The following is a 23453-nucleotide window of genomic DNA, read 5'->3' as shown; positions in this document are numbered from 1 at the left end:
GAGCAGCATCTCACTTTTTGTACATTTGGTAATTTTCAGCTAAACTATTCTGGAAAAGCAGACAGTTCAGTGCCAACATTTTGCATGTGGCCCATGTTCATTATATGGCTTTGTACACTTTTTCATGATGGAGGAAACAAGATTATTCCAAACGAAAGTGATAGCTACATATTGCAGCTACCTTTTGATGTGCAACTGGATCTCTTCAACCAGTTTCAGATACCTAGTTGAGGATTTATCTTGATTAGTCTAGTTTTACTACGAGATTAAGCAGTTCTCTTACCTCCAAATAGTTGAAGTTAACTGGATGGGAGCAACTGAGAGTTTTGCTCTCCTTTCCTGACAGATTTTTCATTCTTTTCTAATGTTAGTATGATGTTCTGACATAAACACCCATGTCTCTACATAATCTAATGTAAGATCACAGTTATCACAGCAGCATTACAGGAGACTTATCAAGTTTATAGTCAATCAAATCTAATTATAGAGTACCACAGTACTCCAGGAATTCTCCTGGAGTTTAACACATATTAAAAAAATATAGCATACCCTTTAAAAACACAATACATTTTTAAACTGTCTAAAATAATTTCTATGTGTCTAACAAGAGTCTTGGCAGTCACTAGACACACAGTTCCATTATCAAAGTTCCAGAGTAAACAAGGTTTCTGCTAAATGCTTGTGCAATACACACCAAACTGCCCCTTTCATAATATCTTCATTGTTTCTTTTGTACAGAAATATCCCACTAAGGCATGAAACACTACCCGTTAACTTAATAAACTGATATTATAAATGTTTGGAGCCCTTTCTCTGTTGCAGCAATTTTACGGTCTTCTAACACGACTTATCTCAACAGACCTGTAAAACAATACATGACATAAATGCCTCTCTCAAGCTCACAATTTCATGAGAAGAGATGATGAAGAATTATAGAACACCCTGTGCATCCATATGTGCCTTGTGCTCTTCCCTCTTGAGCATCGAATTCCCAGCTGGAATAAAGACTTTGACAGAAAAGAGGGAGAAGAACTGAGCAAGTGATGGGAAACACTGGGAAAGGACAGACAGCACACGGAGCATAGAAATGCAGGTACTTCACCCTAGATACCTTCCTCTATATTCAGCAACCTAAACAACAAGACCTCAGATGTTGATGTAGGTGTCTAAATATAGCAGCTAAACCATAGTAGAGTGTCTGTCAGAGCAGCCACCACCCACTCTGCAGCTAACCAAGGAAGTGCCTTCCAAGGCTGGGTCCAACTTTCACACCAGGCAAAGGTTAACATTTCCCCAAAACAAACTGACAAGTGTAGCAAGCCTGTCCTCCCCCTGCTGCCACCACACTGCTCACAGAAGGGCAGTGGGGGAATGACACTGAAGCCTGAAAAAGGCAACTGCTTTAGCCTCATTCGAAGTGTTGCTTGTCAGTGTGAAAGAATAATTTCCAATACTGCAAACAAATGGAATTGAAAGCAGTAAGTTTAGTATTATGAGCTTTGCTTTGCTGGTAACGTATCAAGTACTTCTTTGTAGTTTTTTAAATAATAAAGCTGCAAAAGAGACCAGGGTTTTCCTGCATATAGCTTAAACTGCTCTGTTCTCATATGTAAAGCTTTTGTGTCTGGTTGATGATATATTAATTATCTTTTTAAGTAAAAAGCAAACAAACAAAAAACCCAAAAATACCAAAAGGAAAATTTTTTAGTCAGACAATTGATATTATTTTCTTACAAATTGCTTCTTCAAATTTCTTCCTCTAAAAGCAGTAAAAACATGTAACATTCAAAAAGGTAATTGGAAAAGACAACACTTTTGGTCTGAACCTAGCTAGTACATCAGAACAGTAGACTGATCATTTTTATTCTTCAGAAAGAAGCTGTAACTTTCAACTAGAATTGTCCTCTAGTAAAAGTCCTTACACAGCATTTGCATTTCCTAGAAATACCTTTTCTGCAGTTAATCCTATCTCTACCTCTGTGAGGCTGGCAGTGGTGCTTGGCCAGAAGGGTTTATTACCCTGTCAGTGGGAAGCTGCACTCAATTTTCCCCTGCCATCGGATACCAGTGCCCAGGGAGTGGGTATGGTAGGATCGTGGTAAGAAAAGTGGGAACAGTAGGTAATTCTGTTCAAACAGCCAAGTTGTCTGCCAGGGCCTGACATAGAAGGACAAGGGCTTGAAGCCTAAAACAGAGGTGCAAATTGCTTGGTACTCAGGCTGTGGTCTGCTGCCTGCATGCATAAAATTCTAAGGCTCTTATTTTCCAAGTCACTGGGAGAGCTTCCATAGCTTTCAAGCTGCTTTGAAAATCCAGCCTGAGGATCCGTTAATTTGGCCTTTTGTTTGCTTGGTTTGTTTTTAAAACAGGTTTCAAAATTTTCCCTCCTATGTTTGAAACCTGGAAAGTACTTTTTTTTTGTGTGTTTTTTTTTTAAGTGTCTATTATTAGAGAGCCACCTACCCGGCATTTATAGTTTGCTTCTTTAAATAAAATACAAATGTTTTGGGCTGTATTTATGGCATGGTGATGAAAATCTTGTGGCTCTAGATGTGATATTTTTATTATGAAAATATGTACCAGCATTCTTATAAAATCAAGGATTTCAGGCTGCTATGCCACAGTTGATGGAAGGGTTCGTTTAACATGACACTTCATGTGCACTGCTTTATAGTATCCAACTTTGGGATAGAGAAAAGCATGGATGGAATGACAAGGGAAACCACCATTCAGAACTCCTGCAGGTCCTGGTGAAGCCCATGTTGTAGTTTGCTTCTGTAATACAAGAGCTGTTTCAAAGCTGGTAGGCTTACATTAACATAAATTGCAACCACATGCTATACAGGGCCAACAAACCCTTAGCAGCTTGGATTATAGCAATTTAAAAATGCAACTAATGAGAAAATATAACTAGCTGAATTATAACTTTGTTACAGTTACTGCTTGTTTGACATTTTAAAGCTGTATAAACGCAATGGAATTACATTAAATAGTCATATCTTTAAAAGGTGATCCAGACAGACAAAAGCAAGGAAATTCAAGTTTTTGTTGCTAAAGCTGAATGCACTGTTATCTCTGCATCAGCTCAGAAGCCTGTGTTGTCTTAACTGCCTCTATTTGAACATAAAGGCATCTAAATATGAACATGTACTTGAGCTTAAAAAGCTGAAGGACTAAAGGACTAGGTTAAAGCACTAGCACCAATTTTATACTTTCAAGTGGATAAGTCAGCCAGATAGTCCTTGTAAGCTATCCTTCCAGTTACCTCAATATTACCAGAAAAAGTATCTGAAGGATAATAAAAAGAACATCATCTGTATCAAAGCCTTTAATTGTTTCTTTGAATTTGTTATTGTATTGAGATCATGAGAATAAAGGAAGAAGGTTCTCTTGAAAAAAAATGTGAGGTACTTAACAGACCAAGTGGGTGTACTTAGTGGAACAGTTGTTGTGTGTATTTAAAAAACTTTTACTGAAGGGCTATTATTTATCCAGCAGACTTGAATGCTTTCAGAGAAGCAATTCTGGTCTATCATGAAATGATACATTATATATTCTTGAAATGGGTCTTACAATTCCTAATAAAAAATCATCATTTGGCCTATAAATTACCTACATCTAACACTAGTAATGTTGTTTTTTATGTATCAACAGCAATAACAATAATCATGATTTGCCCTTTTAGAGCAGTCTTCACCCACTGATCTCAATGTTCTTTAACAAAAAAGGTAAAAATTCCTATTTGTTCCTTTAATCTTTCCTACTCATGCCTAAGGAGCCTGCCCTATTCTCAGGATTAGAGAGATAAAGCAAGAAGAGTCTCTGTCATCCTCCATTCCTTCTTCAGTCATCCTTTTGATGAGAGCAGCAGGAGAGAAAAGCCAGTCCTTTAAGTCAGCAGTGCCTGCTCCAGTTGATGGGGACAGGAAGGATGACATCATTGGACAACACAGCCTGCTAATGCCTTTCTCAATTTACACTCAGGAAACAACTGCCTTCATATTGAAATATCAGAGGAAGTCTAAATGCTCCTGGGAAACAGATGATCTGAAGTAGTTTACAAAAGCCATCAAACACTCCAGAACTGCCACAGATAAATAAGCCCTGGGTACAGAACTGGCTGTGTGCCTGGAGAACCATGGAGTTACCATCAAATGCCAGCTGATTGTCCAGTGTCCTGGGACTCCATTGTACTCTGCTGACAAATCAGACCAGCCACAAAACAATTCACCACTTTTATCCTGAGCTGTCTGCAAATACCTGCTAGGGCAACTGTTAGGGCTGCTGGCTATGCAGCATGAACCTTGAGTGACTTCCAGGAGGCTCTTACCAGTCTTGGGGACTGGGGTCAGTTACCTAAGATTAGAGATAAGATGGTACCACAAAATACACCTTTGCATTCTCTTGGAATGCTTCAGAGAAAGCTCATCATACTGGTCTTAGTGCAGCCTGTAGGTATGAGAATATAATACCTGGCCCATTCCTTCTCTCAACAAAACCACAAGGACTCTTTTAATTGCAGTGCAGCAGTACATGCTGTGTTTTGCACAAGAATTGTAAAGAAAAAAATTACAAAGCAGGTGAGATTGTTAAAATAGTAATTCCTCTGCAATTGGATTTAAAATGTCAAATCTGTTTGTCTGCATATCTTGAAAATACAATGTTTTCTTCTACGGAAATATACAGTCTCATTAGATGTTAGTAGGTGAGAGAAGCACCTCTGAAAATGTTCACCTTAGAGTAACAACTAGAGGGTTTTTTAATCATAATAAATCTAGTGAATGTGAAGTAGAACTGTAATTTTAAAACAAAAAAGACAAACCCACAAGAAACCCTAAACAAAAAAAACAAACAAAAACATTTACCTGAAGCTGCTGATCTAGTTCTGGAAATGCCAAAGGGAAGGAGTTTTCAGAGGAAGCATCATCTACAAGGTAAACGTGATGTTAAACGTCAATGTCTACCAAAAAAGGCATTTCAAATTGTCTGTTTAATGTAGTTCTACATCGCATAAATTCACAATAATATCAAGATCCTGCAAACACCTCTACATCTGCTTCTCTTTGTACACTTGAGGTACCTTAACAGACTCCTTGAAAACACTGGTGGATTGGCAATAAGAAAATGTTTAGCTGCTGGAAAGATAGAAAGCCTTATTTTGTATTGAAGTGATTAAGGGGGGGGAAAAAAAAAAAAAGAAAAAGGCAAAACAAACAAAGCCAGTTAGAGCAGTAGATCATGTGATAATATAATAAAAACAATAAATCCAAACAATCTTCCTGAGCTCTCCATTATACTGCAAAATAAAGAACCTTCTAAGGACAGCATCCTTACTATAAAGAGTTCATTACTTGAATGAAGGGAAAGATATCTTGCCCATAACCGTACAGTGACCTACCAGGACTAAACCAACAATTATAGAAACCTTTTCCCACACCACTCAGAGGCAACCAGAAGAACACACAAACCAATCTAGTGATCCTCTAGCTACAAAACTGTTAGTTACACAGATGTAATTAGACTGGGAAAGGCACCACAGGTTTCTCCATCCTGCAAAACAATCTCTTTACCCTAACCTGTAGATAACAATCCTTACGGGCTAGAGCTAGTTCACTCCTGGCAACAAACCAGACTCTGTTTTTATTTATTTGTTTATTTATTTATTTTTAGTACAGTAAAGGTGGGACAGACTGCACCAGTTACGTCAGTGTTGTGATGTGGACACCTGCCCACTAGTAGCTGGACTGAGATCAGAAATGTGAATCATACTTGGTAGCGTCACAGCAGCCACTGCAGTATTTCTTTCTCAGTGACTTTCACACTATCAGTTTTGCATTGGATTGTGATGACTGTTTACGTATCTTACTACAGGTTACGGGAGGTGAGAGAAGTTTACTAATAGCTAGCTTACAAAGTCAGTTATTTGTAAGGTGTCAGAATTAAACAAGGATGGTTCTCATGGGGAAAGCTGCTAACTTACATCAGAGCCTGCAAACTGCTGTCTGCTGGCAGACTTGGACACTGCAACAAAACCCCAATGCGACTGAGAGGACTGCATGTCAAAGCAGGATTTTGAATACTCTTAAAGAGCACAGACTAGGATTTAAATTATCTATCAAATATTTATCCTCTCCTCAGTGGTCGTACAGCAAAGTACATTAAAAGGAGCAAGGGAAATAAGCCACCTTATCCTATGAAGAATAAAGATATGGGCTAACGTACTGTCCAAGCCTTACTTTAGCTAACATAGCTAGAGCTGGGCACCTCTAGGAAAACATGCCCACAGAAGAAAAGAGAATACAGAGGTACAGAGGACAAAAGCAAAAGCTTTTTAACTTCCTCAGAATACAAAGCAAAGTTCAGTATTTTCATGGGATACTGGTTTTGCCAGTCTTGTCAATAAATCATACCTGCCTCCTCATCCACTTCACTTTTCACACCATGTCACAAACATGTCCATTCTGTAAAATACTTAAATTGCTTTAATTGTTTAGAATTGTACCAGGCTGACATATAATTGTTTACCTTTAATTTGCTGTTGCTTTCTTGTACAATATTTTAAAATAGACTAATATTCTAAAAGAAGAAAGATGAATCATATGGCAAGGCTAAAAGGAAGGACAGAATAGGATTCAGTCAAGCTAGGGGTACAGCTGCTCTACAAATATTTGGCTGAATAGCTGTTAAATATCCTGACAGAGATATTGGACCAGAGTCATGGACAGCAGTTAAGCTGCAATTTGTTTTGACAATTAGAGCACACCTCAAACAATTTTAACTTAAGAAAAACAAAGCAAAACCAACCCCAAGAATTAAAAAATATATATATATTGTCAATAATTATTTTTTCATTGCTTGAAAATTAACAAAAAAAAAATAATTATGCAGTGTCAGAATGTTAAAAAATATATTGGACTATCTTCAGAAAAGAAAAAAAAAAAAAAGAAACATTTTCAAAAGGATGGAACAGAAAGAGAAATTACTGTAGAGGAAATCCTTTTAATAAACAGATGTTCCCTGCTTGTTTTTTGAACACAAGTGACTGAGTCAATGGTACTAAAAATAGAACATTTTGGTATCCTAACCATTATGGCATACCATAGTACATTTTATAATGGGCCTGCCCTAGCATCTATTGAACAGCTGCTATGTTTTTTTTTTAGTTGTGCTAGTTTAAGACTTGTTTAAATCATCATCAGATGTGCAGAACATCATCAAGAAAAGCTAGGGACCTCTGAAATTTTCAGCTGACATATTTAGTTTACAAAAATTAACTGAAATCCTCACAGCTAACTGCAATCTTGTTTTCCACAAAAATAATAACACAAAAACTTTCCCTGCAGCTTCCAGTGAAATAATTTACTGCATCAGGTTAGTCTCTATTTCACTGTTGTCAAAGTAACAGCCACAACAATAACAACAAAAATCACTTGGTAAAACTAAACATGTTTAGATTTCACACAAGGGGAAAGCTAATTGCAAGTCATTTGCCTCCTAAAACTTTTTTAAAGATGTTTTTGGAAAGTCAAGAGGAAATGTATGAACTCTTGCATTTTTCACCAAAATAATCACTTCTGCCCTTACAAGCTGGAATACTGGGTGTTACACAGGAGACCAGACGAAATCACATTGGCCTTAAAAATCTATGGCTCTGAAGATCAGAAACATTGAAAATGTGTGAAATGTCAAAGAAAATATTCTGAAGATCAAAACACTTTCATAAGTATCTTCTTATATGTTTGCATTTGTTCTTTTCTATTCTACATCTCCCTAGCTAGACAACAGAAAGAATCTCTTTTTGTCCTTTCTCAATTTACTGTCAACACATAATGAGTGCCTAGATTGTCATGAGGAATCACTGATATAATGAAATGCCCCCTTGTCCTGGATTGAGCCAGTATTATTTTTTATAATGAAGTTGGTGGCTTTTCTATACCACAAAACCCTGAAAAGAACTAGGCTGATTCTTCACCAGATACAAGCATTATTTCACTCCTGTGGTCACTATTTTACTGCTCCCTTCCTTGTGTCTTGTAAATAAATAAATAAATTGATAATTCAAGCTGGTTGTTGAAAACATATTTTGCTTAAAAAAAAATAAATTAAAAAATCAAAGAGTGTAACTTGTTCTGTCTGAAAATTAGTCAAGATTCTGGTCAAAATAAAACAAGAAAGGAGGAAAACCATGTGAGTGTTATGGCATCCCAGCAAACTCAACAGCACTAACATGTGATGTGAAAGAGTCAGATCAGGGATTTAATCAGCCACCTAAGTTCAAGAATCTGTTGCACAACTGCTAAATGAGTAGCAGCACTTCCTGATTTCCCATGAATCCCAAAACTAATTCTGAAGGTCTAAATTTAAACATGCACTAAAGGTAAAAGAAATGTACTCTGATTACAAGCTAAACTCTGCACATACATTTGATATTTTATTCACCAAAGACTTGGTTCATGTATATTGAGCAGCTTGACCTTCATGTTTGTTTCATGTTTGTTTGTTTCATGTTTGTTTTAGCAGGTTTGTAAATTCACTGCACTTCTTGCTGAAAACTGTCATTATAAAAGAGAGTACCTGAGGGAGGGCCTCCAGGGAAACCACTTCCTCTTGCCTTCCATTCAGTCTGGCTGAGACAAAGTAACCTTCTACATCAGACAAAGCTCTCTGACTACAGCAAAACTAACACCATAACAAAAGGAAAAGCTGCCCAGACAGCACACCTTCATGCTGACATGGTGTCAAGGGCAGTTGTGTGTCAGCTAAACCTAAGCTGCTCAGCCTCCACTGTCCAGGTGAGCTCTTGTTTCTCTGCTAATAGCACCTAGTAATACAAACATGAGATGAGTTTCTAATACGTGGTACAGAGATCCATGCAAGCCACCTGATTTGTAAGTCTGAACTGTATTAAGACTGGCTGTCGTATTAGAAAAAGCTCAGTACTTATAAGTGATGTCCTGATGCATTCAGTCGCCTGATACATGCTAATGTTGCACATTTGAGAATGAATCATGCTTTCTAAAAAGCTTCATTTATTTAATCATGTTCTAGCCTCCTGGAGATTCTAATATCCCAGACCTCCCTCATGCAGACAAATGAGAAAAACCCTTCACATTTCACTGTCTGACTGACACAATGTCTGGTACAATGAAATGTAACATCCCAATCTCTTCCTAGCTGGCTGCTCCATTTAGCTGAACTGTAGGCTATGGGCAACAGTTAAAAGAATGAAGAGTGTAAGAACAACATCTGATTTACTTGCAGTATAAACTTGCAAACTGCAGTTTCTCTATGATCTTCACAAAGATAGACAGAAATAGAACATAAAAATTTAAACATGTCGAAAGCACATTAAGGTTGCTAAATCAAGCCCTTGAAATTTAGGAAATGCCAATCACAGCTCTGCTTCCTTGAGTAACTGAGTTATGATCCAGTCTTTAATTATACAATCAGGTACTATTTTTTTCTCCTGCATGCGTGGGCAAGTGTATTCAGATCTCTTCCTCCTAAATTAAAGAATTAAATTGGTAACATAAGTAGGCTGTTATCCTGTAGGTGGATCAGCCCTTTCTCAGGAAAAGTGCTCAACTGCAGCACTGCAACCCCCCGTGGAACAACACTGGAAACAGGTGTGTTGGGGTCCAGTCTTTGCCCCAGGAGGGTGGTGAGATCCAGCAGCTCCAGCCCTGGTTACTGACAGACAAGCATAGACTCATTGAATTCATCCTGGAAGGCTGTGTGGCTAAGTGACTGCGACTTGGCACTGCTGCACAAAGCTCCCCGGCTTCTATTCACAGCCCTGCCTGACATGACCTTACACAACCTCGCAGTTACCTCACTCATAAAATAGTGGGGAATGGTCACTGCCTCACCCAGGAATAGGCTATGAAGGCTTGCTCAATATTAAGAGTTGTGGACCTCCCAAAAATAGAAACAGCCCATAACAGAAGAAATAAGAGCAAAACCCTCCTACTCCATACACCTTCACCTAAGCCTAAAGCATCCTCTGATGAAAGCACAGCCACTATCCTTTTGAGCGCATCCCACCTGAGTTCCTGTCTAACTTGCCAAAGATTGAGCCACTTACTTGGAGGTTGTGTAGTTTTAGGTAACTAGCTTTGTAAATTTCAGCCATATGTTTAGCAATCCCCACTGGTTTTCAACCAGCACATTATCTGCTGGAAAGCCTCTGTTGCCATTAAAACAAAAATGAGGATGGAGCAGAGGTTTCAAGGTTCCTATTGAAAAAGTACGCATTGCGAAACAGTCTTGCATGATTAACTAGAAAAGAAAAACATTCTTCATGGTCACTAGGGGAACAAAGATATGAAGAAGAGCAAAACAAGTCATTTGCTGTGCTTGCAAAAATATTGCACTGTTCCTCTGTTTGTCAGTTCCACTGTAAGATGCATATTTTGCCTTTGTTGTCAGTGATTTTTCTGGGGAGTGCTATCTAATTTCAAACAAAGAAATTACTGGTAATTTCAAAATCAGTCACTCATGTCACTAGCAGAACTTTTCAGCTAGATAATAAGCTTCTCAACCTTGAGCAACCTGGTGGAGTGGGAGGTATCCCTGCCCGTGGCAGGAGGGTTGGAACTAGATGATCTCTAAGGTCCCTTTCAACCCAAACCATTTTTTAATTCGATGATTCTATGAGTCAAGCTTTTATTCTAGGAAGGAAGAAAGCGAAGAGATGTTTACCTATAAACTTTCCCTTAGAAATGTTACACAAAACAAATCCACTTGTCTGTTCCTGTTCCTACAAAGTTCCTGTTACAATAATTCTACATGTTTTAAATAAATTGATATTGATAAACTACAGTCTATTTTGAAACACTTAATTAAATTTCGGAATACTATATTCAGTTTAACTTGCATTAGTTCCCAAGTGATTTAAGATAGGCTGAAATAATGTTTCAAATGCATTAAGTCAAAATGGTACCTTAAGTCAAACTGGTGCAATATGGTGTACAGACACACCCTGGGAAACCAGTGTTTGATGCCAGCTTAGTGAACTTGAGTAAAAGAGCCAAACATAGATATCTATATATACAGGAATAAGAGATACACTATAAAACTGTCTTCTTCTATAGCACCTGCTGATGGGCTGCTCCTGAGACTTTTAAGGAACTGGTCAGCCTACTTTCACATTAAAAATACTGCACAAAGCTGGCCAGGATTTCAGTCATCAGGTGTTGACTGGCAAATAATATAACACAATTAAATTATTTCTTGTACACTCAGGATAAGTCAGTTCCACTCTTGTAGGTCAGTTAACACAAAACAATCTCTAAACATGAGTTGAGAGCAGTTTCTCCTTTCGCTGCTCCTCACGCCCAGTGCTTGGTTACAATCCTAGCCAGTGAGATAATCACCACCCAGAAGAAACATTCCATTTCCCCTTTTTATATCTAGTTATGCTGCCAGTTCCTCCTAGTAAGCAGTTGTACAGCCCCCGGAAGGAGAATGCAGCCTTACTTGGTGAAATCTGTCACTGTGCCTTTCAAGTATGGTAAAATTTATGGAAAAGCTCAAGACAAATTTCATTTCCTCTTAGCCCTGGTAAGGGGGTTTTTGTATGTATGTACTGTAGTAGTACACAAGCATCACCCAATGCTTTATTATCACACTTATGGCAGGTAACTCCTGTATGAACTGAAAACTAATGTCATTCTCAAGGAGAAAGAAAAAGATTAAATAAATCTAAAACAATAAGGAGGAAAAGAAAAGCCAAGTATAGAGTATCTGAAAGTCTATCTGTTTAATGTTTTGCAGCTCATCTTAAAAAATATAAATACTTATTTGTACTCTCTTGATTCAACCATGGCTTGCTGGAAATTTTCAAACCTGGTAAGTTTCTGTACTTTGCTTTCTTTAAATATATGAAATCTAATAACCATATTCACACTTACCACTAAGAGCAAGAGTGGAATTCTTGTGATATGGTAAAACACTACACTGATTTAGACCTCTTGGTAGCCCCCAGGGGGGATGTCATACAGAGGAGAACACGGCACTACCTTTTCCAGTTGCCTTGTAGTTTCATCAGTACTCACAGAGATTCTGCACCACATACTGCAGGAACACTGGTATATATACAGTAAAGGACTCAAAATCATGCAAAAATTTAGCCAGGTGCAGCAGAAAAAAAAATTACCTTCCTGTAACTGAGTTTCTTTCCCTAAATGAATTATGAGCAGGATATAAAAGAAAAAAATAAAAGATGATGCAATGTTAAGGAAGCTAGGCTTCCTGCCTTTCATGTTCTCTTCTTCCAAGCTATTCACAACCTTGTCATTTCCTACTGGTGTCTCTTGTCACAAACCAGTCTACCCTCTTTGATTTTCCCATGGTCTCAGCTTTCCCTGATTTGTTTTCAGTGTCTCACATAAGCTTTTTCCATAATTTGTAAGAGCACTCCCTTTTCTTTTACATCTCTCTCAAAGATTTATCTTTGCTATAATTGCTGTAAGAAATTTACCATGTTACTATATCTTGAGATGAGAATGATTCATTCTTACTTTCTGTAATAAAAATGTAATTACTAGATTATTTTAATTTATTAAATAAGGGCATGCAGATAGCCACATGTGCTTCTTTATATTCCTTGTCCCAGTCTTTCCATGTCACTGATTTTTATATACTGAAAGTTTCATGCAATAATGTATGAAAATGTTTGGTTTTAAATTCCTTTGCAGAGGAGCTGAGATTCTATTTCAGGCTCATTGTTTCAAATTAATACTACACAACAATTAGCTAGGAAAGATAACACATATTCTAAAATATTTTTTAAATGAGAACATTGTATTCAGGCAGAGACTCTTACACACACAAAGCTCAGGAAACAGCCGCAAGTTATCCTACAGTGCATAACATCCCATAAAGCACTCTTCAGCAGTGGGTTTCAATTATCATTATTAGAGATCCTTAAATTTTATGCCATAAACACATCTCAACCTCAACTCCAGGCACTCACCTTTCTCAACAGCACAGTCAATTTTTGGGGGGTGCTTCCCAGCTTCCAATGTACTTTATTTCATTCTAACTTCTTCTGTTTGGCAACAATTATCTAGACCTTAATAATATTTACGGGTGCTTCCCAGCTTCCAATGTACTTTATTTTCTTCTTCTGTTTGGCAACAGTTATCTAGACCTTAATAATATTTATGGTGGAAACTACTAATATTTGTCTATTCTAAAGGCCAAAGGGTCCGTTTATGTACTGGGTATGTTTGGGGAAATTAATGCTCAGTCAGCACTAGCTGACAGGATAAAGATCAGTGAAATTTCTGCTGCTTTCTCAGGGAACATGCCATGTGGGGCATCCGTTTCCTGAAACCTGTCATCAAGCTGGGCACATGTGTCACTTTCTCACCTTCTTTTTTTAAGTCTCTTCCTGCCCTAGCCTCATCCTCAATACAAACTGACCTTTTACTTTTTTTTTTTTTTTTTAATTCATTAAAATCAGACATAGGGCATATGCAAATAAATCTGATTGCTAATTACAGTCCAAAGTATATTCCACAAACCACTGAAAGAAAGCTAAGATCTAAACTGTGAGTCTAGTGGTTTTGGCCCGATGAAATTGTTAATGGAAATATTGAAAGCTATCAGACAGGATTCAAACTGATCATCTCCTATTACTCAGGAAAAAAATACAATACAACCATAACACTGGACTTCATTTTATATTTAAAAGCAATTATTTCATTGTGGCTTACTCCATAAATTAAACTGTACCTGGGGAGTCATTCAGGCTGAAGGCAATTCGTACTGGCTTATCAGCAGGTACCCTGGCGGTGGTGATCATGTGGGCACTTGAGTCAATGCTTTTACTTGTTTGTTCCAGCTGCAATAATACAAACAACATATTTATTACAGAGCATGTGACACCATTCAACAGTTGAGTTCTAATGCTTTTCATGCATTCACAGCTACCCTTCTCATTCTTGCTAAGCAACGTTTAGAATCAAAGCCAAGGGAGTGCCAGTTCACTTTTCCATTTAAAAAGGATTTCAGTGAAATTCAGTGCAGAGACTGCCTTTCTTTTGCTATTTACAGGTTAGAAGAATGATGGCAAAGGAAGCTTCCCCTCTCCTCACCTGCTTGCTCCCCGCCATTGCCCCTTCAGCAAGCCTTGACTCGTGGCAATGCTGCCTGGTTCTGAAGGTGAAGAAGGAAGAAGGGGTGGGGAGTTGAGAGTAACATGACCCCAAGCCTGCCATGTGATTGTAAACGTGCACACCACTCCACATGGTGTCAATGAGGAGGCACCCATCCTCCTACCTTCCACCCAAACTCCCCCAGTCAAGCTGAGCCTGATAGTCACACACTTAATGGTCAGAAAGTTACTGGGTCTCCAAACCTTGGTGGTGATTCTTCAGTGGAACTCTGTGCAGGTGTGGGGATCTGTCTGCATGGGTTTGACTCCTGGATTGGGACCTTATTCAGTCCTCAGTCTTGCTTCTGAGACCGCCAGCTCCCAAAAGTTGTTTTACTGAGATGAAACCCTGTCCATTAAGAAAACTGCTAGATCATTTCAAGCAGGCCACTAGAAACTTGTTGAGCAAAAAAAGAATTGGCTACTACTGGTCTCTAATGGTATAATTAAAGCATCTCTGAACACTCAAAAATTGTACTCGGAGCTCTACTATGTATATTTAACCTTTTAAATGCTCGGGTTTGGTTAAACTGTATTAAACAGTTGAACACACACTGAACCCCCATATACTTGGCACAAAGCTGCTAAAATTCACAGATACTAATCTTCTGATTAGAGTATGTGTAGAGAACATGAAGTCAGTGGGATTTCATGCATGCAAAAGATCTGCCCATAAAGAAATTATTTTAGGACTGAATACTATGCTATCCAGAGTGCATTGTATCCATACCAACTTTGTGGACAATTATGAGACTAGCTTTTAAAGCACCATAAAAACTCATCAGTCAATTAGAAACCAAATTCTACAGGAAAACACAATGAATTCAGTAAATTCAGGATATGTGTCGGGAGACAATGCTGTATTTAGCTAGTGAAAACAAACCCCAGTTTTCTAAGCCAATAATCTTTCAGTTTTTCAGTAAGGTAGCTATTGTCTTGCATGGAAATTCCAACAACTCATTCTATTTACACTTGGCAGTCTCAGAAAGCCAATAAAACAACACAGTATTTCAGGATTATAATCTTCCTTGGTGGTGTATAAGTGAATCAAATTTTTCCTTGAAATCACTGACTTGCAGTCAGTTGAAGAGTATCAACTCTGCATTTGGCCCATTCATTTCAGTGCTTCCTTTTAATTTGCTTTGTCTCTCTGTGATACAGTTAGCCTGTAACAATGCTACATAATAAATTATTTTATGTGCATAATCTTTTATTAAAAAAACCCACAAATATTCTAAAATAATTGGTCTGAATAAATCTTATTTGCAGATTAATGTGTCTGAATAAATCTTATTTGCAGATTAATGTTTCCTACTAATACATGAAGAACATCAGGGATTGTTCTTTATTCCACATACATAATCAATATACACAAAAATTTAATTAATATCTATTAGGCAGAGACAAAGAAAAGTCAACTGTTGCAGTGTATATTTTTGGATTGAGGAAAAGATCCTTGGAGTCAACTGAAATACTCAATTCCAAACTAAGTAACTTTTACCTTCTCAGCTTTATTGATCTCTTTTTCCCCCAGACCCTCAATTTATAAGAAATACTGAGATGTCTCATGTTTTTAAAAACAACAGAACTACCAATCTAAAATTCTTTATTGTATTTCCCCTCCATGCCTCCCAATACAAGGTGAAGGAAAACAAAACAAAACAAACCCTACATTTTAAATTATAAGCACACACTTTAAACAAGGCTGTTCATCATTCTGTGTTGGTACACATTCCCTTGACATCTGCTTACTATCTCAAGTGGTGTTCCATATAAGAGTATACTTAACATTTTGTATCGTAGCCTAAGAAATTAAAATGATGCATTGTGCTAGAGGTTTTAAAGGTTGTCATAACAATATTGCTAGGAGTAAATCTGTTGTCTTATCCCAGTCACATACTCTGTGGTCTGTGATGTCTTTAAATTACCTCTTTCAAGTAGCTACTGTGTTAGAGCAAAAAACAATACCCCTTCAATAAGCAATGGTGAATTCTATCATAACACAATGAGTGGTTTCATTTTATTCCAATTCACAAAAAGAAATCTCATCTTAATATGCAGGAATTGCCCTGCTATCCATTATATATATATATAAATTATTTTTTTTTTATATTACATTTATCCCTTCACTCCCTTTTGTGCAGAATCCTCAAGTTCTTCATCACAAAATGGGAACAGAGAGGGATGGAAGCAGCCTGTGTGTAAATGCGGTGATACAGGAAACATGCAGTTCAACTGCCCCCAGTTCCCCACCTGATTTCTCCATGCCTGAAGAACAATATCTCAGTAGACAAAGATGAGGGTAAGTGGGCAACCTGGAATTTAATGAGATTTAATAAGCAACTCCCCTCTTCATGACAATTGCCTGTAGAACTGGTTGCTGTTTCTCCATTAAAAATCTGCAGCAGAATTCAGATTAAGTCCTGTTGCAGCTCTATCAATTTAGTTCAGTTTTCACACCTGTTGCCTTACCTCACTTAGTGGAGCGTCTGCACTTGTATAATCCAGGGCCAGCCACTGCCTTGGCTTGTTGTTGCCTTTATGGAGTAAAGCTTCAATAAAAGAAAAGGCTGCACCTGCTGCATAGCAACAAACTGACAAGGTCTGAGAAGCTGAGACAGCTGTCAGGGCAACATGCTGCTACCTGCACTTCCCATAGGCTTTGCTGTCCCAAAAGATCACCCTTTTCCGCTTTTCTCCACAATTCTGCTTTCCCTTCCTCTCCTTGCGAGGGACGAGAGGTCCTGATGCTGTCACGCTTCAGGGAGGAAAAAATCCTTCTGTCACAGGCATTATCAAGCAGCAAATTGTGGCGAGCCCAAGATTTTTAATTCATTAGTCCTGGCAAACCTAAAATACAAACAGACTTGCTTCATAGGACAGGAATGTTTTCAGCATGACCCAATCAGTGTCTGTGTCTATTCCAGCAAACTGGCAAAGATAGCATGACTGCAGTCAGCAAAAATGTCTGCAGCTCCAATCAGCTTTGGCTGACACTGCCAACTTGGACTGGCTACAAGCAAACTATCAAATGATAGCAGCAACTATCAAAGCTAACAACAAGAGATGGGCTTGGTGTGTTAGGCTAGGTTCACAGTGGCTTTGGTCAAGCCAGGCTTGTCTAACAGCAGATGATAGCCTGCACTTCTAAGGAGGCAACAGGCAAATTTCAGAATGTGTACACTGTGAAAGCAGATATATTTAGAGATGAGCTGGTGATGGCAGTGATAGCTGAGGCTGACTAAATCAGAGATTTGACTGAACTCGGAGGATTTCCTAGTGTAACTTCCGGCTGCTTTTGTCAGTTTTGAAACCACAGGCAAGCAATTAATAACATTAATTTCTTCAGCTTAAACTTTCATTTTCTATAGCTTTGTCATGTACATGTACTGCCAACATGACTTCTCTGCTTGACTGCTATCACAGTCATTGGAACAAATGGAGAAAAATGGAGAACAATTATGGAATTATTATACAGAATATCTTTATATTCATTGTCCTGTACTTGAAAAGGGGGTTGTCCTTGCTCTATATTTCAAAATGTATTTTGAAAGTGTATTTCATATTTTCAAATTCCACATAGAAAAGGTTCGTCTAACCCAGACCTCCTGCATAGGCAGATTGCTTGATTCTCCTGGCTCAGCTGAGTTATAGAGAGGTTGCAGGACAAATAGAGTCATGAAGGTCTGAAGACAATTTTTTATCCTTCCTCAGTCTCTCATCTTCCAATCTAGCTCAGGATTGATCTAAAGAGTGCAAATCTCAAGAAGCCAGCAGTTGCCCTCATGGCCTCAAAAGACCTTTTTCATATTTTAAATTACTAAACTGCAAAGGTGTTCTATCCACACTGCCTTTCCCCAGCAATGGCCCAGGAAAGGTATCAGACAGCTACACTGTTAGTTAGGTATCTGGTGAGGCTGTTTTTTTAACTGCAATGTGATTTCAGAGCAGACTATAGGCTCTGGCCCAGAGAGTTAATGAAAAGTGGGACTGTGCCTCTGACTGCTCTATTTTGTCTTTTCTTGATGTATTTCTAAAAAGACTGAGGGTTCCTCCCTATATATCTCCTATGGAAGGGGAGGGAGAGCAATTTGTCTCTGATCACAACCATTATTGCAAATAGCATTCTACAGCTCAATACCATCAGCAGTTGATATTGACCTCCAGCTTCAGGTCCAGTTACTATGAAAGTATTTGTTTGAAGATACAGAAAATCCTGGCTCTGGAGAAGTCACTAAAAATATTCTGCTTCCGTTTCCACGGAGCCAGGGTTTTCCCCAGATTGTAAGATCCTCTTCTGCTTTGTATGGACAGATGGTATTTAGATGGAATGAGTGCTTTCATTACATGCCATGACAGTAAAGCCTAAAAAAGCCTCTCTATGTAAAATCTTAAGACAAGGCTATCTCCAATAGCCATGACAGCAAGGGCCTTAGACAGAAATGATGGCTGAATAGCCCGAGGGTGTTTTTTCCAGGTAGCTCTGACACTCCAGATTTCCAGACTGGCACTTCAGTTTTATTCAGTTTAAATAGTATGTGTACTTGTAAATTGAGTTAATAAACATTGTGTCTCAAATCCATTGCATACATGTTTTTAAATGTCAGTGTTTCCAGTTAATTCTGTCTGATTATACACACTGTAGAAGAGAAGATGGTATCACCTTTTCTTCACTTAATATTCACACTCCTCTTCTATACAGGGTGTACTGCTTCTGAAAGCTATGAAGCATATGCTAAGATACCACAACTGCACAAACCAAAAGGGCCCTCATTTGCATTTAAGTACCAGTTCCGTGCTTTACAGTATGATTAGACACCTGAAACTACTACTTTGTGGAAGGTAGCATATTTTCAAAATGTGAGAAAATTATAGCATTTTGTATAGAGAACATTAAATTTGAAGCATCAGGATGAATAATTTAACTGTAACCATTTTATCATCTATTCATTATTGGGGCTATAATGCTAAGCCCCTCAACAACACAGATTTACACAGGATGTTTTGAAAGGTTCTCTAAGTTACTTTATAATAATAAACTAATGAAAATCTCAATTTTATAATGAAAATCTCAGTTATAAACCATGGGGAAATTGAAATCCAGAGCACTTAATTTCCATTACTTGCTCAAATTAATAGTCACATCATTGTTATTTTTGAGTAGAGATAAATTCCACCTCTCTTCTTCACTTTAAGGAGGTGAGTAAAATGTGTGCCTCTAGAGAAAATTGGTCTCCCATTTATTGCAACACAAAAAAATATTTCTTTGTAACAGGCTGCACATTAGTCTGTAAAGCTGACCTTACAGTCATATTTGTAAAAAAATTACAGTATGCTGACAACTGAAGTTTTTTTAATGCAGGAGCATAGGCTGCCCTGTTTAATTTCCACCATACTTTTAAGCATCAGATGCATGGTACCTAAGTCTTGTACCCAAGTCTTTTTCAGTCTTGTATCACATCATGAAATTGGTGATATGCTAGAAAAGGATATAGTGTCTTATTCATAAAAAATGCTGTAAAACCACTCTGGGGTTTACTGATATTCAGTAGTAGAAACATGCAAATTCATAACAATATTTAGGATGAGGTATCAGTTATTCTACACATGTAAAAAAAGCCAATATCTGCTATCTAATAAAACACCTGTTGCCTTCCCCTTTTTAGCTGTGCTACTTTCAATTCATCTCAGTTTCCTAGTATAAGTAGTATTTTAGTAGCATATGACCTCATTCACACTAAAATGGTGTTTCACAGATTGCCAGTCACTATTTAAAAATACATTTAAAATATTCTAGCATATGGAAGATGTTCCAAGGAGAAAATTTTTAAAAAAAAAAAAAAAAGCTTTGTCTAAAACTTCATACAGAGCAAAATCTTCATTTTATAGATTCCTCTGGGTACAAACAAAATCCCATTTTTTATGATTTCTGATTAAATTACTTTTGCAGCAAAATTTGAAAAAAAAATCACTGTGGGAAGAATTTGGTCCCCTTTACTGACATTGGGGCTGATAAGGGTGAAGCTGCTCCGTGCTATAAAGAACTGATTTTGAAAGCATAAACATTTGTGAGTCATAGATTACCTGTAGAGTTTCCAGTATCACTTGGATTGTATGACTCAGAATCTGACAGATATTCAAGACTAGATGATACGTTCAATTTTTCTGCAGTGGTAATTGAATAAGTGCCTTCACACCAGCCATAAAAGAATTTCTTTGTTGATCTTATCTCTTCTTGCAGGCTATAAGGTGAGATCAGACCATCTAATATGATGTAATAAAATCCCAATATTCCCAGCCAGAAATCCAGAACCAGAAAAGAATAATTCTTGCTTGTCTTGTGGATAATGGAAAGGTATAGATCAAATATACATTATTCAGTCTTGTGCCTCACTCACAACATAATATCCCAAGTCCTGAACAACTGGAGCCGGCAACAGTGTACTTCGTTGATGTTCTTAGATACTATCTCCATTCTCCTTGACTAGGTACTATTTTAACACAGGGAAACGAATGTTCTTTCCTCCAAGCTCTATACTCATAAATGGCTGAACCCTATCAGATGAAATTAAATAACTCAAAACAGCATGAAACATACATTGAGCACCAACTTTAAAAACAGCACATAAGAAACTGTATAATTAATGGAAAACTGATAGGCAATAGCTGAACTGCCTTCGATAGGATAATACAAATCCAAAGAGGGACATTGTTGCAGAGAAATTAAAAACTGTGTTCAGTCAAGGTAATGTGGATTTACATGAGTTGACAATTTTTACACTTGCCTTACAACCATCTGGAAATAACTAGAGCTTGAATCATTTGAAAGCCAGATTAAAAAAAACTATGGCTTCCACATCAACCTTTGGGAAGCTAATGCTTGTGAGAGGAAGAAAACTGAAGCCTTTGAGGTATGATGCTGACAAAGATCCTTCCTTGTGTATCTCTTGCATGGAAAATAAGACAAAAGCTGGTTAGAAATATTACTGGAAAAGCCTCACTGTTGTCAGAAATCAGCAGGTGCAAACTTACACACTTCACTCACATTAGCAAAGAGATGGAAATAACCTTTAGAAGCTAAATACAGGAAGAATGGTGGCATGTCATCTCAACAGGGAATGATGAAGGAGGATATGGACTGACAGGTGTGCAGCAATTCAGTGGGAGATGAGCAGCCAAATGTTCAAGGTAGCCTTACTAGTTGGAAATACCAGCACTTCCTCACAAGCACTTCAACACAAACGCATCAATTTTGTTTACCAGCTGTGCCACTAAACCACATTAAACTGTCCTAGGATAAAATTATAATTCTGTCATATCCATGTAAAAGCAGAGTTTTTATTTCAATTTCAATTGAACTTGCCATCCTTAAGCGAATGTTTAGCTTACCTGAACTCGCTTAAGAACTTACCTGAAGAGGGTACAACAAGACATTACAGCCTCACTTGCTGATGATGGCTGGAGTCAACACACTTTTCCATGAAGTTTTGCTGCTATAGGGAAGAAATCAGCATTCAGAAGAATGTGGTAAAATGCCCAGCAGCAGCTGGTATTCTTCTCATACTTGAAACTTCACTGTTGATTCAGCACTGAAACTGCCTTAGTTAATAGTGCCAGCTGCAAACATAGGTGTTTAGAAAGAATGCTAGAATACGTATTAGAAATTTTTTTTCATTACTAAATACAGCTTAGAATAGTCCAGAAAGACCTCACACGTCCTTTGGATATTTATCCTCCTTTCCGCCCTGAAGAAAAAATATGATATAAACAGCAAGAACAGAGCAGAGTTCAACACTATGGTAGATGGATCAGGCACGTGACTATCACGCAATGACAGGATGTGTATGCACTAATTTATCTTATTCTGTAGAATGTACCACACTAAACAAGAAACCATCACGGTACAATGACAAACACTGTCAGAATTATGACCTGCCTTCCTCTTTACAGCTGGTTGGCAACTCTTGTGCATCTCTGTCATAGTCTTTAATGATGGATGCTAGTGCCACTTCCCCCCAGGAATCCAATTCAGCCAAAATTGCTTGTTCCAATGGAAGATACTATATAGACATAAGGCAGGGGAAAAAAAAAAAGACTATGCTCTGGCAGATAAATTACACAAAACAATTTCAAAGTCTGGATTACTCAGGGACAGCTCCTGTCCAGAAAATGAGTCTACCAATTTTCTACTGTAAGGCAAACAAGACTAAGTGGGGTAAGGGCAGTAAACTGTTTCTTTTTCATAGGGGGAAAAGAGCATTTGGAGTTTTTTTCTTTCTAAATTATTACTCTTGCCCCTGAGGTTGCCTGCAATTGAAGGACAAACTGCTACCCTTTTGTCATTATTAATGCCATGCTCTTCCTCTTATCACAGGACTTTAAGAAGGAAGAAGCTGATATTCTTGAGAGCTGATGTACAGGGCTAAACCAGTGATATTAATAGTCCAGAATATTCCCACATTAATTCACCCACACAATACTCTTTCTTAAGTGTAATACTTCCAGGAAAGATTTGATGTTACCTAATTAACATTACTCAGGATGATACAATACTTTGAGAAACAACATAATATTGATATTTATCACAAGAAACAAATGCATATAGGCTCTGCCATCAGTTGCTCACTAAAAATAGATTAACAAAATACCCAACTTCTTCATATGTGTGACTTTGAATACTCCACCAAAGAGAATTCCAGTGGTTTTATCACTTAAACTGAAATATGTCTGCTACGGGATTTTTGACAGATTAGCAGTAATGACTCCCAAACACATCGGTTACCTTTTAAAAACCGTAATTCTAGACAGCAGAAAACAGGCATTAAGTTGTTATTCCTTTATTTACACTTAGTCTATATTAGGCACAGAAGCAGCCGTCTATAGAGAGACCTGCTCTTCAATGCTGCCCCTTAGAGGACACATTGAAGAAATTCCATCTTAGGTTGAACGCAGTACAAGGCAATTCAAGGAGAATGGGATCAGGACAGTGTAATGTTACACCACTTGAAACCTATTGACTATTTTAATACTGACTGTTCACCAGTATGGCGTATTAATGTAAAACTTCTTCACCACTTTTAGAAATTGCCTTTGCTGCAGCCATTTTTGTCAGAAAAACGAGCTTGATTCCCCATCCTGCCTTCGTACAAGCCCTTAATGACACAATGGTATCGATTTTATGTTTTTCTTCATGTGGCCATTCAAAACAATCCAAGAAAAAAAAAAGAAATTTACATACTAAAGCTGTACTAATTAATTGTTCTAACACCATGAACTGCAATGCGGCCTGCTA

General features: G+C 37.7%; 1 protein-coding gene across 2 annotated transcripts in view; it reads right to left on the bottom strand.

Annotated features, from left to right (window-relative positions):
• The window catches only part of MAP3K7CL (MAP3K7 C-terminal like), a 30697-nt gene extending 13695 nt beyond the window's left edge, over positions 1 to 17002 (bottom strand). The window contains exons 1-4 of one of the 2 annotated variants that reach the window (XM_010001818.1): positions 16634 to 17002; positions 14366 to 14510; positions 13741 to 13849; positions 4866 to 4927 (exon numbers count right to left, since the gene is read on the bottom strand). In XM_010001818.1, coding sequence (XP_010000120.1) covers positions 4866 to 4927; positions 13741 to 13810 — 132 coding nt within the window. In that variant the 5' untranslated portion in view covers positions 13811 to 13849; positions 14366 to 14510; positions 16634 to 17002. Of the gene's footprint in view, positions 1 to 4865; positions 4928 to 13740; positions 13850 to 14102; positions 14121 to 14365; positions 14511 to 16633 lie in introns of those variants that run through there. The other variant, XM_010001817.1, reaches the window with a different exon arrangement.
• Between the last annotated feature and the right edge of the window lie 6451 nt (positions 17003 to 23453).

Source organism: Chaetura pelagica, unplaced genomic scaffold (genome assembly GCF_000747805.2).
Source record: "Chaetura pelagica isolate M959 unplaced genomic scaffold, ChaPel_1.0 scaffold637, whole genome shotgun sequence".
Classification (NCBI taxonomy): Eukaryota; Metazoa; Chordata; class Aves; order Apodiformes; family Apodidae; genus Chaetura; species Chaetura pelagica.
This window is presented reverse-complemented; position numbering and strand designations above follow the sequence as displayed.